This window comes from Cynocephalus volans, chromosome 8 (assembly GCF_027409185.1).
Source record: "Cynocephalus volans isolate mCynVol1 chromosome 8, mCynVol1.pri, whole genome shotgun sequence".
NCBI classification, from domain to species: Eukaryota; Metazoa; Chordata; class Mammalia; order Dermoptera; family Cynocephalidae; genus Cynocephalus; species Cynocephalus volans.
In genome coordinates this window covers 80,914,558-80,931,436 of record NC_084467.1, presented here as the reverse complement: position 1 = coordinate 80,931,436, position 16,879 = coordinate 80,914,558, and the positions used below count along the sequence as shown (strand labels likewise).

General features: G+C 34.3%; 1 protein-coding gene across 5 annotated transcripts in view; it reads right to left on the bottom strand.

The window, feature by feature from the left end:
• Positions 1-16,879, bottom strand: part of BTBD8 (BTB domain containing 8) — an 88,686-nt gene that overhangs the window by 29,720 nt on the left and 42,087 nt on the right. For 4 of the 5 annotated variants that reach the window (XM_063106426.1, XM_063106425.1, XM_063106429.1 and 1 more), the window contains 3 exons: positions 16,588-16,677; positions 10,516-10,596; positions 8,905-9,001 (listed from right to left, as the gene is read on the bottom strand). In XM_063106426.1, the coding sequence (XP_062962496.1) occupies positions 8,905-9,001; positions 10,516-10,596; positions 16,588-16,677 (268 nt within the window). The remainder of the gene's footprint in view (positions 1-8,904; positions 9,002-10,515; positions 10,597-16,587; positions 16,678-16,879) is intronic. The other variant, XM_063106427.1, reaches the window with a different exon arrangement.

Sequence of the window (16,879 nt, the reverse complement as noted above, 5' to 3'; positions counted from 1 at the left end):
CTCTTGGTGTTAAGCACCTGTGCTATATAGTGCCCATACTATGGATGAGTATTTCCAGGTTATGGACTATGTTTCTAAGCACATCTATTGTCCAGTTAGGAGTTAGGTTGGATAGAGTTCAATTTCTCTTTATACACATTTATTAGTTGGGTTATTGGGTTTATACACTTAATAAAGACCAGAAATCAGCCAATTTTTATATCTAGTCGCTAAAAGTGTACTTCCAAAGATTGCCTGCTCTTACAGAACAAAAGCTTCTTCTTTTTTTTTGTAACTAACAATTTATAACTTTTTTCAATTTTATTTTAGTTCTTTGTGGTCTTATTTATATTATTGGCTTTTTTTTTTACTTTTTATTTTTTGTCCACAAAACAAGTTTTAATACATTAGACTAAGATCATAAATAATATGTTCTCTGATCACAATAACAGAAGGAAATTTAGAAAATTCACAAATGTGTGGAAATTAAACAACACTCTCCTAGATTAACAACAGGTAAAAAGAAAGATCACAGGGAAATTAGAGTACTTTGAGATAAAAATCAAAGTGCAACATATCAAAATTTATAGGATGCAGGGCTCACGCAGTGCTTAGAGGAAAACTTATACTTGTAAACACATATTAAAAATATGAAAAACCTCAAAGCAGTAATATAAACTGCTACCTTAGGAAAATAGAAAAAGAGGAGCAAACTAAACCAAAAGCAAATATAAGTAGGAAATAAAGATTACAACAGAAACATATGAAATAGGGAATTAAAAAACATTAGAAAAAAGTCAACAAACCAAAAGCTGATTCTTTAAAAAGATCAACAAAATTTGCAAACCTTTATCTAGACTGACCAAGAATAAAAAGAGAGAAGACTGAAATTACTAAAATCAAAAATAAAGCAGGGGCATTATTAAATTGTCATCATGTTTTTTCGTGGTGGTAAGATTTAGTTTCTTTCTTGTTTGCATTTTTGTTCTATCAGTGGGTTTTGTCCTTTCTTGTGTATTACTGGTAGTGATTACCATTTTTCAGATTCCAGGTGCAGGATTTCCTTGAGGATTTCTTGTAGGGCTGGTCGTGTGGTGGTGAACTCCTGCAGTTTTTGTTTGTCTGGAAAATACACTATTTCCCCCTCATTTCTGAAGAGTAGCCTCGCTGGGTATAATATTCTTGGCTGGCAGTTTTTTTCTTTTAGTGTTTTGAATATATCATCCCATTTTCTTCTGGCCTGTAGAGTCTCTGTTGAGAAGTCTGCTGTTAGTCTGCTAGGGGCTCCCTTATAGGTGACTTGACAATTTTCTCTTTCTTCTTTTGAGATTCTCTTTGTTTTCGAGCTTTGCCAGTTTGACTATAATGTATCTTGGAGAGTTGATTCTGTTTGGGGATTTTTAAGCCTCCTAGATCTGAAAGTCTATGTCTCCCAGTACCTGGGAAGTTTTCCATTATTATTTCATTGAATAGGTTTTCCATGCCTTTTTCTTTCTCCTCCCCTTCTGGAACACCCATGATTCAAAAGTTTGTGCACTTAAGGTTGTCTGCTAGCTCTCTTAGATTTTCATTTTTTATAATTCATTTTCCTTTTTTTGTCCACTTGGATTATTTCAAAAAGACTATCTTAAGATCAGAAATTCCGTCTTCTGCTTGTTCTAAACTGCTACTTAAGCTATTGGTTGTGTTTTTTATTCTGTTGAGTGAATATTCCAGTTCCATGAGTTTTGCTACATTCTTTTTTAAGGTATTAATCTCTTTGTAAATTTTCTCCTTCATATCCTGGATTTTTTTTCTCATTTCATTATGTTGTTTAACTGAATCTTCTTGTATCTCAGTGAGTTTCTTTAAGATTGTTGCTCAGAAGAATTCTCTTCAGTCATTTTAAGGGTTACACCTACTTTATAGGGTCTGGTGTATTAGCATTACTGTATTCTTTGGTGGTGTCATATTTTCTTGGTTTTTCATAATTCTAGTATCTCTACATTGATGTCTGGTGATCTGGTATGGTAGGTGCTTCTTCTATTACTCTGGAATGGGCTTTGAGGAGAGAAACATTCTCTTCTTTTTCTGGTCTCCACTGGTGACTCTCTGTGTCAATGCAGTCAAGTAGTACCTGGCTGTCTGCCTGCACAGTGGCTATGGCTACTGCTGTGGCACTGAGCTGCTTTTGTAGCAGCCATGGCTGTGGCAGTGGCTGTGGTAGGCCACTCACACAGAAGTGGTATTTTTGGAGTTCTCTTATGTCTGCTTCTGGGTAGAGGGGGCTGTCCTTGACTTATGCCTAGAACCTCTGGCATGCTCTCTTGCCTGCTTCTTGGTGGAGGGGGTTGTCCTCAGGTCCGACACCTAGGACCCCAGGCATGCTCTCTTACCTGCTTCTGGGCAGAGGGAGCTGCCCTCGACTCCTGCCTAGGACCCTGGGTGTGCTCTCTTGCATGCTTCTGGTTAGAGGGGGCTGCCCTTGGCTCCTCACAAAAGCTTCTTAAGAAATGTCTCCAGCATAATCATTCTAATAAGGTCAGTGATTTCCAATTTTTTAATTAGAAATTGCTATTAATTTGATTTTTTAATATCCCTCTCTTAAAAGTGTTATATTAGTATTTAAGAAACTGAATGTAAAGATATTGCTTTGCATATTAATAATTAAATTTAATTAAACAAATTTAAATCCCTTTGAGATAACTGCAGGTATTTGAAGTTGTCCTAAAATCAGAATTGGATATCACTATATCAACTATACAGTGATAATTCTACCAAGTAAAATAATTTGGTTTTCTGACCCACTTCAAATGAGAGTATCAAATCAGTATAAGGGAAGAGGCTACAGGTATAAACATACTTCACAGCCTATGAGCACCCAGAAATCTGAAAAACTGTAAAAGTAAAGCACAAGAGTTAAAATGCCAGCAGTCTAATTTCATTTAGGAATAACTAGCCTTATGCAACACAAAATCTACTAACAGATGTATAACAAGAATAATTTCTATAAAAATTTTTAAAATACAAAATAATTTGCTGCTAAAAGCAGAGGCTAGCAAACTACAGTCTGTGGATCAAATCTAGCCCACCACTGTTCATCTTATTTTTTAACTGAAACATTGATTTTACTATTTATGGGGTAGAGAGTTATATTTCAATACCTGTATACAATGGGTGATCAGATCATGGTAATTAGCATATTAAGCACTGTAAAATTTTGTCATTTCTTTGTGATAAGAGCATTTAAGCTCCTATCTTCTAGTCATGAGAACATACAATAAATTGTTTATTACAGATGCCTAGCCTTATTGTATACCTAGCTGTAATTTTGTGTCCATTTACCTACCTCTCCCTATCCTTCCTCCCCTTTCACTTCTCGGCCTCTAGTAACCACAATTCTACTCTTTACTTCTAAAAGTTCAACTTATTTATTTTGTTTTTAGCTCCCACATATTAGTGAGAACATGCAGTATTTATCTTTCTGTGCCTGACTTATTTCACTTAACGTAATGTCTTCCAGGCTCATCCACGTTGCTGGAAATTATAAGATTTCATTCTTTTTCATGGTTGAGTAGCATTCCATAGTGTATATATACCACATTTTCTTGGTCCATTCATCTGTTGATGGACAGAGGTTGATTCCATATCTTGGCTACTGTAAGTAGTGCTACAATAAACATGGGGGTGCAAATAGTTCTTTGATATGTTAATTTCCTTTCCTTTGGATAAATACCCAGCAGTGGGATCACTAGATCACATGCACCACTGTTTTTGTGAATAACATTTTACTGGAATCCTGCCATGCTGTTTTATTTATATAATGTCTATAGCCACTTTTGCTCTATAACAGTAGAGTAGTTGTGATAGTGACCATATGACCCATAAAGCCTACCTATATTTGCTATCTGGCCTTTTACAGAAAAGGTTTGCTGACCACTGGCTTGAAGGGATAACTTTCGCTCTCTGAGAATTTACTTATATGGAAATGCTGATTCCCAAGACTTCTGTAGTAGGATGACTGACCATTAGTCATTTAAAAAACCAGCTTGTAGAACTGGCTTGTAGAGAATACATTAAATCACTGCCTAAAATATATCTTTTAATTGGTGGCAAAATAAATTGGGTTTTTTTGTAAGTCCTGCCGCAATTCTATCAATGATGTCTGAAAAATTTAACTGTGTAAAAAGCAGGATTGTAAAGCTAATGCAATGACTGTAGCTAGCTTGCCAGAAGTTCTAGGGCCAGTTGCCTATCTTATTATACACAAATCTGTGTAACTGTAGAGTGCATTATTATAAGTTTACTATATTTAAGTCACTGCCAAGAAACGTATAATTGAGAACTGAAAGTTAAAAATTATATATAAAGCAAAAAGGATTAAGGATCAACTGGATAAAAAGAGAAATTGTTCTCTCAAATATCTGTTATCACAGTAATATAGACTACATTAAAATAAAGGAAATAAAATGAAAAGTTTTCAACAATATACCATACTGAGAATTAAAAAGAAACTTCATGTTCTGTTGTTGTAACAGAAACAAATATGCATTTTGTGTTTTTTAAATTAGAGGGATTATTGAAAGTAAAATATAAGAAGCTGCATATAACCCACATATATTCATGAACATATCCAAAAATAGAGGCAATGGTCCAAACTCTATCCAGACAGACTAATTGGATTAAAAAGCTAGACCCAACTATATGCTGTCTGCAAGAGATTCACCTCACCTATGAAGATACACATAGACTAATAGTGAAGGGATGGAAAAAGATATACCATGCAAATGGAAATCAAAAACAAGCAGAAGTAGCTGTTCTTATATGAGATAAAATAGACCTCAAACCAAAAACTATAAAGAGAGACAAAGAAGACAATCATACAATGATAAAGGAATCTATCCAGAAAGAAGACATAACAATCATAAATATATATGCACCCAACACCACAGCACCCAGATACTTAAAGCAAATACTATCAGACCTAAAGAAAGAGATAGATCCAAATATGCTAATACTTGGGGACCAGAACACCCCTCTCTCAGCATTAGACAGATCTAGGCAACACATCAACAGAGAAACACAGGATTTAAACTATGCTTTAGACCAACTTGACCAGGCAATGTCTACAGAACATTTCATCCAACAAGAAAAACAAGATCAAACTAATCCCCAAATTAGTAGATAGAAATAATTAGGATCAAAGCAAAACTAAATGAAAGAGAGACCCCCAAAATGATACAAAAGATCAATGAAACAAAAAGTTGGTTTTTTGAGAACATCAACAAAATAGACAAACTATTAGCCAGACTAACTAAAAAAGTAAGAGAGAAGATCCAAATAACAAAAATCAGAAATGAAAAAGGAATATTACAACCAATACCACAGAAATACTATACTATTAGAGACTATTATAAACCACTATGTAACAAGCAATCTGAAAACAGAGAGGAAATGGATAAATTTCTGGATGCATACAAACTACCAAAATTGAACCAAGAAGAAATAGAAAACCTGAATAGACCATTAACAAGTAATGAGATTGAAATGTTAATCAGCAGTCTCCCAACAAAGAAAAGCCCAGGGCCTGATGGCTTTACTGCTGAATTCTACCAAACCTTTAAAGAAGTATTAATAAAAATTCTCTTCAAAGTATTCCAAAAAGTTGAAACAGAGACCATTCTCCTAAATTCATTCTATGAAGCCAGCATCACCCTGATACCAAAACCACGCAAAGATACAACATAAAAAGAAAACTATAGGCTAATATCTCTGATGAACAGAGATGCAAAAATCCTCAACAAAATATTAGCCATCAGAATACAGCAACACATCCAAAAAATTATACACCATGATCAAGTGGGATTCGTCTCAGGGATGGAAGGATGGTTCAACACATGCAAGTCAATAAATGTGATACACCACATCAACAAAATCAAGGACAAAAACCATATGATTATCTCAACAGACACAGTAAAAGCATTTAACAAAATTCAACATTTTTTTCATGACAAAGACTCTCAGCAAATTTGGTATAGAAGGAAAGTATCTCAACATAACAAAAGACATATATGAGAATCCTACCACCAATATCGTCCCGAATGGTGAAAAGCTGAGAGCTTTTCCCCTAAGAACAGGAACAAGACAAAGATGACCATTCTCATGACTTCTATTTAACATACTATTAGAAGTACTAGCCAGAGCATACAGGCAAGAGAAAAGGCATCCAGATTCAAAAAGACAAAGTCAAACTGTCCCTGCTTGTTGATGATATGATCCTATCTATAGAAAAACTTAAAGATTCTACAAAAAACTTCTTAGAGCTGATAAACAATTTCAGTAAAGTTTCAGGATACAAAATCACATGCAAAAATCAGCAGTGTTTTAATACTCTAATAATGAACTAGCAGAAAAAGAAATCAAGAAAGCAAGCCCATTTACAATAGTCACACACAAAAATGAAATACCTAGGAATCAATTGAACCAAGGAGGTGAAAGATCTCTACAACAAGAAGTACAAATCACTGCTGAAATAAATTAAAGAGGACACAAAAACATGGAAAGACATTCCATGCTCTTGGATTGGAAGAATTAACATTGTGAAAATATCCATACTACCCAAACTGACCTACAGGTTCAATGCAATCCTCATTAAAATACCAATGAAATAGAAAAAACAATCCTAACATTTATATGGAACAAAAAAACCCCCTTGAATCGCCAAAGCAATCCTAAGCAAAAGTAAATAAATAAAGCTGGAGGCATAATACTACCTGACTTCAAATTATACTACAAAGCTATAGTAACCAAAACAGCATGGTACTGGCATAGAAACACACACAGACCAATGGACCAGAATAGAGAACCCAAAAATTAACCCATATACTTACAGACAACTGATTTTTGACAAAGGCAAAAAGAACAAGCATTGGGGAAAAGACTGTCTCTTGTATAAATGGTGCTGGGAAAACTGGACATCCATATGTAAAAGAATGAAACTAGACCTGTACCTTTTGTCATATACCAAAATGAACTCAAAATGGATTATAGACTTAAACATAAGACCTGAAATTATAAAACTCTTAAAGGAAAACATAGGGGAAACATTTCAGGAAGCTGGACTGGGCAAAGACTTTATGAGTATGATCCCCAAAGAACAGGCAACAAAAGGAAAAATAAACAAATGGGATTACATCAAACTAAAAGGCTTCTGCACAGCAACAGAAACAATTAACAGAGCAAAAATACAATCTACAGAATGGAAGAAGATACTTGCAAACTATGCATCTGACAAGTGATTAATATCTAGAATATACAAATAAATAACTTAACAGTAAAAAAACAAACAAGTAACCCAAATAAAAAGTGGGCATAGGAGCTGAATAGGCGTTTTTCAAAGGAAAATATACAAATGGCCAACAGACACATGTAAAATGCTCAACATCACTAAAAATCAGGGAAATACAAACATTGAGATATCAATTCACACCAGTTAGACTGAACATAAAGAGAGTAACAAACTCTGGCAAGGATGTGGAAAAAGGAGAACATTCCTACACTGTTGGTGGGACAGTAAGTCAGTGCAGCCATTATGGAAAATACTATGGAGATTCCTCAAACAACTACAGATAGAACTACCATACAATCCAGCAATCCCATTGCTGGCTAGAAATCCAAAGGAATGGAAATCATCATGTCGAGGGGATACTTGCACTCCCATGTTCACTGCAGCATTATTTACAATAAACAAGAGTTAGAAAAATGTCCATGGAAGGATGACTGGATAAGAAAAAAGTGGTATATATACACAATGGAATACTACTCTGCCACAAAGATTGAAATTCTGCCATTTGCAGCAATATAGATGAACTAGAGAAAATTATGTTAAGTGAAATAAACCAGGCACAGAAAGAGAAATACCACATGTCCTCACTCATACGTGGGAGCCAGAAAAACAAAGAAAGAAAGAAAGATACAACAATCACAATCATTTGTTGAAGTTTCAAAAGGAGAGAACAGAACTAAGGCCATCATAGGTGGGAGAGGGGGAGGAGTAGAGGGGGTTAGCGATAAATTGGTAAATGGCCATAAAAAATGATTACATTATATAACGTTGGATATACTAATTATCCTGAGGAAAAAAATATCAAAACCAAAAAGCTGTAGAATGTGTAAAATAATAAATAAATTTAAATGTTATTAAACTACCTAATTAGAATAAAATCATATTTTTGCTTCAAGTACCCAATAAGATGGATATATGATATAAACAATTTTTTAAGATTTGTTTTTGTTGCATATAAAAAAATGCTCATTGTAAGAAAATTTAGAAAATGTAGAAAAGCATAAATAAGAAAATAAAAATAACCTACAGTCACAGAGTAAATTAAAACAATGGGGAATCTAAGAATGCACAAACTGGCTTTGAGTGCATAGTATGGGATCTTTCTCTAGACAGTAAATTTACCTTTGCATAAACTAAAATTAAAATAGTATTCATAGAAAGGTAGAAGAGAACTATAGTCTACTCCAAGTACATGCTGTAGAGAGGTGGTAGAAGAAAGGAATATACTTTCAGGGAAAAGAACCAATGAAGCACTATGTATCCCTTTGATAAATAGAGAAGGTAACTTTAGTTCTTGACTTCCTTTCTTCTAGTTCCAAACCCTGAGTCCCAGTTGCACACTCCACCTTTGAGTTATATAGGATACGACTACATCCCTTCAATAAAACCCTTACATCAATTTTACTTAAAATTATTTAAATTATTTTCTGATTTTTGCAAGCATACCATATGCATTATTTCTCAACTAGAGCTACCATTAGTTAAACTGACTTAATATTTTTAATATTTAAAGCATTATTACTATCAGAGTTAAACATCTAGTAAGTAATAATGGGTGACTTAAAGCACTGGATAAAAGATTTCTGAGACTCAATAATTACCTTCTGAAAGAAATTACAGTAATCTCTTCTTAAAATATAGATTGCTACTTCTTTTAATCCTTCTAGTCCATACATATCAGCCATATTGAGTATCTGACTAAAATAAAAATAGATGCATTGTTAATTCTCTGATTTAAAAATCAAGGCATAATACATAGTAATTTCTTGATAACATATAGTCTGTTTAGAAAAAGGGATAATCTTGGCTGGCCCCATGGCTCACTCAGGTGAGTGCTGCGCTGGTAGTGCCGAGGCCGTGGGTTTGGATCCTATATAGGAATGGCCAGTGTGCTCACTGGCTGAGCGTGGTGCAGACCACACTGTGCCAAGGATTGAGATCCCCTTACCGGTCAAAAAAAAAAAAAAAAAAAGAGAGAGAAAAGGATAAACTGAATTATTTTAGTTCTGACTTTTTGCCTTACATAATAGATACTCTTTATAGATTATACAAAGAACATAGGCCAAAAGTTGAAAGAACTGACCATGATTTGATTAGTAGAGAATAACAAGAAGTAAATTTGGAAATGTTTCAAATTCCCCTCACAGGCTTTGTGAAATAAAGAGCAAAATCCAGGAAATTGCTTGGAAGGCTGTAAAAGTTGGAAAACTCTTTGCAATAAATTTGTGTAATAAAAGTTTGGGGAAGGAGGTGATTCATTGGTGTTTATCACATTGAAAATGCCTACAAATGAGGCTAAGATTGGAGGCAGCATCCAATGACCAGAGAGTTTTCTTTGCTTATTTGGCAAGTATTTCTGAGCACGTACACATACTTTAGGTAATTAGGAAGCCTATAAACCTTGATAGCTTAACAAAATTTCATATAGGTTGCCAGGGGATATAATCCCTGTGACTCATGATATGTTCTCCCCAAAAACATATTTATTCAGTTCGAAATTAAAGAAACCAATGAATTTTTAAAATAAAAAGTTTAGCTTTTGCTTGTCTGATGTTAGAATCACAAGAAAAGGGGAAGACATCACTCTCTAGTAGGATTTCAGAAGCTTGGATGGCATTTTACCATAGAGCACTTAAGAATCACATAATTGTTGGTTTTTAGGATGCCCTATATTCCTAAATGAGTTTAAAGGTTTTTCTTTCTTTTGTTTTGTTTTGGGGTTTTTTTGCTGTTAAAAAAAAAAAAAAATCTAAAATCAAAAAACAAAGTACAAAATAATTTTCGAAGTTTGATAAAAGTTGGATCAAATTATTTTTTTGGCAGCTGGCCAGTACAGGGATTGAGCCCTTGTCCTTGGTGCTATCAGCACCACACTCTGACCAACTGAGCTAACTAGCCAGCCCAGACCAATTTTATTTTATAAAAACCTGTCATTTATTTTCTAGACAAAAATAAGATTCTTCTAACAAAATTTAAGTCTAATAAAGACCTTTCTTACTCTTATTACTGAGTTGCTAAATCACCTTTTCTTCTAAATAAGGTAGCGTGCTTATTGTTTTTAGATATTCCCAAAACATACTTAAGATACAGCGAAATAGATTAAAAAAAATAAACCTTCTACTTCATTGACACTTTGCAACATAGCTCAAGAAAACAGAACCTGCAAAATATTAACACTTTCATATTTAAAATCATTTAAAGGTAATACATACCCAACGTTTGCTTTGTCTGGAAAGTCCAAAGTTCCTCCATATATAAAATGCATCATAACATTCACTTCTACATGGTTTATACTAAAAAATAAAAGAAAACTCAAATCCAGAAATAATCAAGGTTTAACTGATATCAACGATACATTCTATTTTCCCGTAAATTTTTGGTTAAGATAAAGTTCTAATCTTACTTTTATCTGAAGAATATATTCTTCAAATAACATTCATGCACGTATACCATTAATTTAAAATAAACTGCAGCTATGGATTTTATATAAAATGTTATTATATTATCAAGTCATTGATTATTTATTGAGCTTTTATCACAGACTTTTAGAGTCAGAAGGGATTTTAGAGGTCACTGTCGAATCTGTGGCTCATTAAGAAATTCACTCCTCAGCACCTTTGACAAGTGGCGTCTGTTCCTACTCAGAGCCTCAGAAGGACAGCTCTACTTACTAGAAAGATTCTTGTTATGCTGTACAGATTTCTTAATTCATAATACCCATCAGCGGCTCTAATTAGCCAAAATCCACATTACACAGATGGAAAAGTAAAGATATGACTTAAGAAGTAGTCTGGAGTGACAACCTTATCCTCCCGACTGCTGTATTTCTGACTCTGAATTCACGTCCTCCTCCATCCTCTCTACCCCGAATTCAGTTGTCTTTCTATTATTTCCATTTTGCTGATAGCATCAATGCAGGGCTTCTTGCATCTTGCCCCATCCTCTCTACTCCTCCGTACCGAGGAGGGGGAAGTATCTGGTTGGTGGACAACCACCACGGGTCATCGGTCAGGAGGAACTCAAGATGAGAGGTAATTTGATTTCCTTTCTCCCTTCTTCCCTGTGAACCAGTGGGAAGAGGTGATGGGGAAGAAGTATATCTGCTATGGAGAATGGGACTCCCTCTCAGGTGGGCTGCCTTAGCAAGCCAACTTTGGCCCTTGCATTAAAGTACATCCTACTGCTTTAACAGTTTTTATCAATAACAAAAGAAATGTTTTCTTACTTCATCTGCTGATTCTTTTGTCTTAGTCTGAACAGGAAGAATACTATTTATTGGGCCCCCCTTAAAACTCCAACAGACATTATTTATCTAGATGCCAAAGTTAGAACTTAAGGTTCATCTTAATCCTCTCTTTCTTTTATATCCTGTCATTTATACTTTCAAGAATTTCTTGAATTCAGCCTCTGCTCTCTATTTCCCTTTCACAGTCCTGGTTTAGCCTCTCATTTTCTCCCACCTGTACAATGACAGTATACTCTCACACAGGTTTCCTGAGCGAAACATTCTGTTTGCATCCCATTTCTCACATTGCTATTAGAGTGACTTTGCTAAAATGTAAATATAATATCGTCTTCCACTTTTAAAACTCCAAAGCCCATTGAAAAAACTCCAAATTCCTTAGGTTGGTGTACAAAGTCCTTTATCATCTGACCTCCATTTCTCCCTCTCCAGCAGCTGTTCTAAGACAACTGACCTTACTCATTTTCTACTCTTGAGCTGCTTACAATTCATTATACATCTGTGCCTCAGCATATACTGTTCTGTGCTTAAAATGCTCCCCCTCTCCACTTATTTCATCTTTCAGACACAAGACACATGGCTTTTTATCTCTGATTGTTTCCTTAATGTCCCCAACATGAAAAAAATCGCTGAATGTTAAAAACCATACCATCTTTTGGGCACTTATGAACAAGTCTCTGAACTAATAAACATTTTGAATGCTACTGGCTTATTTAATCATCATAAAAACTCAATAGTAGATATTATTAGTCTCATTTTATAGATGAGGAAACTGTAATTAAGTAAGTTGCCCAAGGTCAAATGGCTAGTAATGCACTAGCATTTAAATCCAGACTGACTGACTCCAATGCCTGGGCTCTTAAGCAGTATACTTCCATGATCACATTTATCAAACTAACTTGCAATATCTTTATTTACATATTTGTCTCTCCTAGATGGTGTTCTGTAAGGGTATCATGTCTTATTTCTCCTTGTATCTGTCTCAAATACCAGCAAAATGTCAGCACTGATTGATTCAATAACCATAGGATCAGAAGAATTTACTTTCCCCACATAAAACTGGAGCTCTGCAATAGATTCATGATGGAGACAGTGCTGATAAGACCTCCACAGTTTAAGCATAGTACCTAATGTCTGCTAAAGAAACAAAACGAGGAAAGAAAGAAGAAAAGAAATGGAGTCATAGAGGGCAAAACTCAGAAAAGTGTTTGTTTTGATTCTATGGCCTTAAATGATATATGTTCAATAAATGTTTGATTACTGTTTAATAAATGGCTTATTAGGGCACTTACCAGCATCTTCCCAAACCTTCAGAGCAACAAAATTGAAGATATAAAATATTTTCCCATTAATTTAATAAATATTTATTGGCCCCTACTATGGCTAAGTACTAGTTTCTATTGATTCGAAACTCTGTATCTTTAATACTTAGAAAAAAAGTCAAATATCTAAATATTCTCATTTATATACTACGGATATGATAAGATTTAATCTCAGGATAATAAGCCATATTATCTGTAGTTTATTAATCTAAAACACTAGCATAATTACTAGAATGTAAAGTATTCCAAACACTTTTCCTTAGATTTTCAAAAGCCATTCTTATCAATGTTGAGAATTGGCTATTTATATTGAAAGAATAGTTTCTTTAAGACTTGACATATTTAAGCAAAAGATAATGACTGAATAAAAATGAAAGTCATTTTGTTAAAATAAAGAGCAATATCTAGACATTTGAACCTATGTATCAATATATATGAGAGCTATAAAAATGGCAAGAAACCATTTTCCTGCTGTCTTGACAAATGTTTTACTAAGCTGTATTCTTGTTATTATGCTGTAAGTCAATTATATTTTTACTAAAAGTGTTGGAGATATGATCAACTGACCCAGAAAAACAACAAATTACTCCAATAGCCCACAGTTTAAATGGGAAGATTTAAAGCTATACCCATTAAAATGTAATTAGACTAAAAGCTTGTAGAAGATGAATACATATACTCAGGGGAAAAAAAAAAAAACTGACGAGAGGACAAAGATCTAAGACCAGAGACTAAACATGCACCTAGTCTACTAAAATCTGTGTTTTATGTGTGCTTTCTTAAGTTTCAGGCTCCCATGTGTGTGGGCTAAGGTAACAGAGAGACTTCATTCATTCATTCGTTAGTTCCTCCATTCACATGCAACATTTATTGAATAGTAGGTTCTATTCCAGAACTTGGGCATACAAGAAGCTTACATTCTAGGGGAAGGACATGGACAATAAATATGTAAACCAATACATAAAGAAGATAATATATATAATTATATATATATAATTATAAATTATATAATTATAAATTATAATATATATATTATATATATAATTATAAATATATAATATATATTATAATATAATAATATATATAATTATAAATTATATATATTATTATATATTAATATATATTATTATAATATATAATTATATATATAATATATATAATTATAAATTATAATAATATAATTTTGATAGTGAAAAGTGCCATGAAGACAACAAAACAGGATGATGTGAAACAGAGTAACTGAGGAATTGGGTAATAGCTACTATAGGTGGGGTAGTCTAAGAAGATGATACTTGATGTGAAATTTCAAGCATGAGAAGAAGCTGGCCATCCAAAATACTAAATGAAAAACTCTCAACGCAGAGAGACTAGCAAGTGCAAAGACTCTGAAACAAACAAAAAAATGAGCTTAAAGGAGGAAAGACCATCAAATAAAGGCAAGAATAGTACAATATTAGGGAGAAGCCAGGGCCCAGATCAGATAGGGTCTTGTAGGTCTTGGTAAAGAGTTTGGGTTTAATTCTAATTGTGATGAGAAGTCATTGAAGGATTTTAGTCAGGAGAGAAATATGATGTGATTTATATTTCAAAAGGTCATACTAAAGGCTCAAAACAATCCCAGGAATCTCCCAAGGGAGATGAAAAAATCCAAATTTATGTTCCAGAGCCTAAGCCACCACTGAAAAGACTTGTAATTTATTTAAAGTAGAAATACATGCGGTTCCTTCACACAGAAGTGTTGATTGTGGTTCAATTTCTATTACAGTATGTAGAAAATTTTCCCTTTCCTCTCGCTAAAACAGGAGAATTTCCTTCCAACTTTACCTTTCTACTCCCAAACTCTGGGGCATGGAAGGAACTAGAATTATAGAACTCTACTATTCCCCTCTCAATTTACTGAAGGCTGTCCCTTCTGAAAACTATCATGTGCATTACATCTTTGAGCTACCAACTCATTAAAAACACCATGGTTCTTTCTGTAAGGACAGACAGGATTTTATTCCAATCTATTTGTAGAAAACATCCTGCAGACATATAACAGTTGCACAATTCCAAAAGAAGCTGCTGATCATGTAAAGCAAGCATTACTGTCCTGATACTGGGCATGACCCTCACTTGAACCTTTTTCTCTCTAAAAAATGAGAACACTATAATTTAGAGAAAGAAAAAAAAAAAAAACGTATATTAATGAGCACTACATACTATGCACTAAAAACTATGCCAGGTTCTTAATGTATCTCTTTAATCTTTTCAACAACCTCATGAAGTGCAGAGAAGTTAAAGAATGTCTCTAAAGTCATGTAACAAGTTAGGACTAAACGTAGGACTGCCTGTAAGGACACCAAAACTTATGATCTTTCTACTGCACCAGACTCCCCATGGAAACATCTACCCAAGTTTACAATATAAGTCAATGAGAAAATGGAATTTGTTTTGCTGATTACTTCGTAATTCCTAAAAGATGTGATTTTTCTGAAATGTAAAATTCCACAATTCCCTTTAGCCTTCCAACAGCTTTATATGCCATGATTCTAATAAAATTTTGGGTTGCAATTTGAGACAATCATCTTAATATGTAATATAACAGAGAAAGAAAAACATATCATAGCATTGTGTGATGAAAATAATAATAAAGAATGTAGATAAAACCATGAATCCCACAAAAGAAGTGAAGGGAAAAGACATGTTGTGAACTGAATGCTTGTGTCCCCCTTCCTCCCAAATTCATATAGTGAAACCCTAAGCCTTAAGCCCTAGTAGGGCCATATTTGGAGACTGGGTCTCTGAGGAAATAATTAAGATTAAGTGAGACCATAAGGGTGGGGCCTCAATCTGATAGGATTAGTATCCTTATAAGAAGAGATACCATAGAGCTCTCTCTCCCAAGTATACATGCCAAGGAAAGGCTGTGTAAGTACATAGCAAGATGACAGCCATCTGCAACCCAAGGAGGGAGCCCTTATCAGATACCATCCTTGCTGGCACTTTTATCTTGGACTTTCAGTCCCCAGACTGTGAGAAAATAAATTTTTGTTGTTTAAACCACCCAGTTTTGGTATTTTGTTACAGAAGCCTGAGCAGATTAATACACTATCTCTATTGCTAAATGCTCCCTAGAACCTCTCATTTCAGAAAATGTATTTTCTTGAATTCTACTACATGACAAGTATTTCAATGAACATACAAGGACATCAGATTCATAAAAAGGCTTTGTATGAAGTATTATTTGCAATCATTTGCAGTTAAGCTGCCTTGTAAAAATTCTGCTTACTGTAGTGGACTGAATTATGTCCCCCCCAAACTTACTGAAGCTTGAATTGTGTCCCCCCAAGTTTTATGTATTAGAAACTCGGCCCCCACTGTGACTGTTAAGAGGGTAGGAAATCCTATTATGGTAATTGAAAGGTGGAGCCTTGAAGAGGTGATTAGACTGTAGGACCACACGGTAGTGAATGGATTAAAAGTGGTGGTCAGGGGTGTGGTTCTGAGGGCTTTAAAAAAAAGAAAGAGTCTGTCTCTCTCACTCCTCTGCTCTACCATTTTTGCAATGTGATACCCTGCCGTCACTGTTGCCACAATCAAGGCCTTCACCAGCTGTGTCCCCTGGACTTTGGACTTCCCAGCCTCAGAATCTGTAAGCAATAAATTTTGTCTTCCTTATAAATCACCCAGTTTCGTGTATTTTGCTATAAGCAACAGGAACAGACTAATACACTTACCCTTGAAGAGTAATGTACTCTTGGTAGCTTTCAGCCCAACAGCCACTCAGCATTGCAGCAAAATAACTCGATCGAGCACTTAAAATGGCCCTAAAGGGAAGAGGTGGAGAAAACACAGGTAAACATATTATGCAAAATATAATTTTTTATGAAACTCTTCACCTTCCTCTTAAAACATAACAATCTGTCTTGTTTGTCTATTTATTCACTGGCAGAACTATTATAATAAAAATTATAAACCTATATTTATACCTAAGTATTTTGATTGTTTAAAACATTAATTCCAATGTCC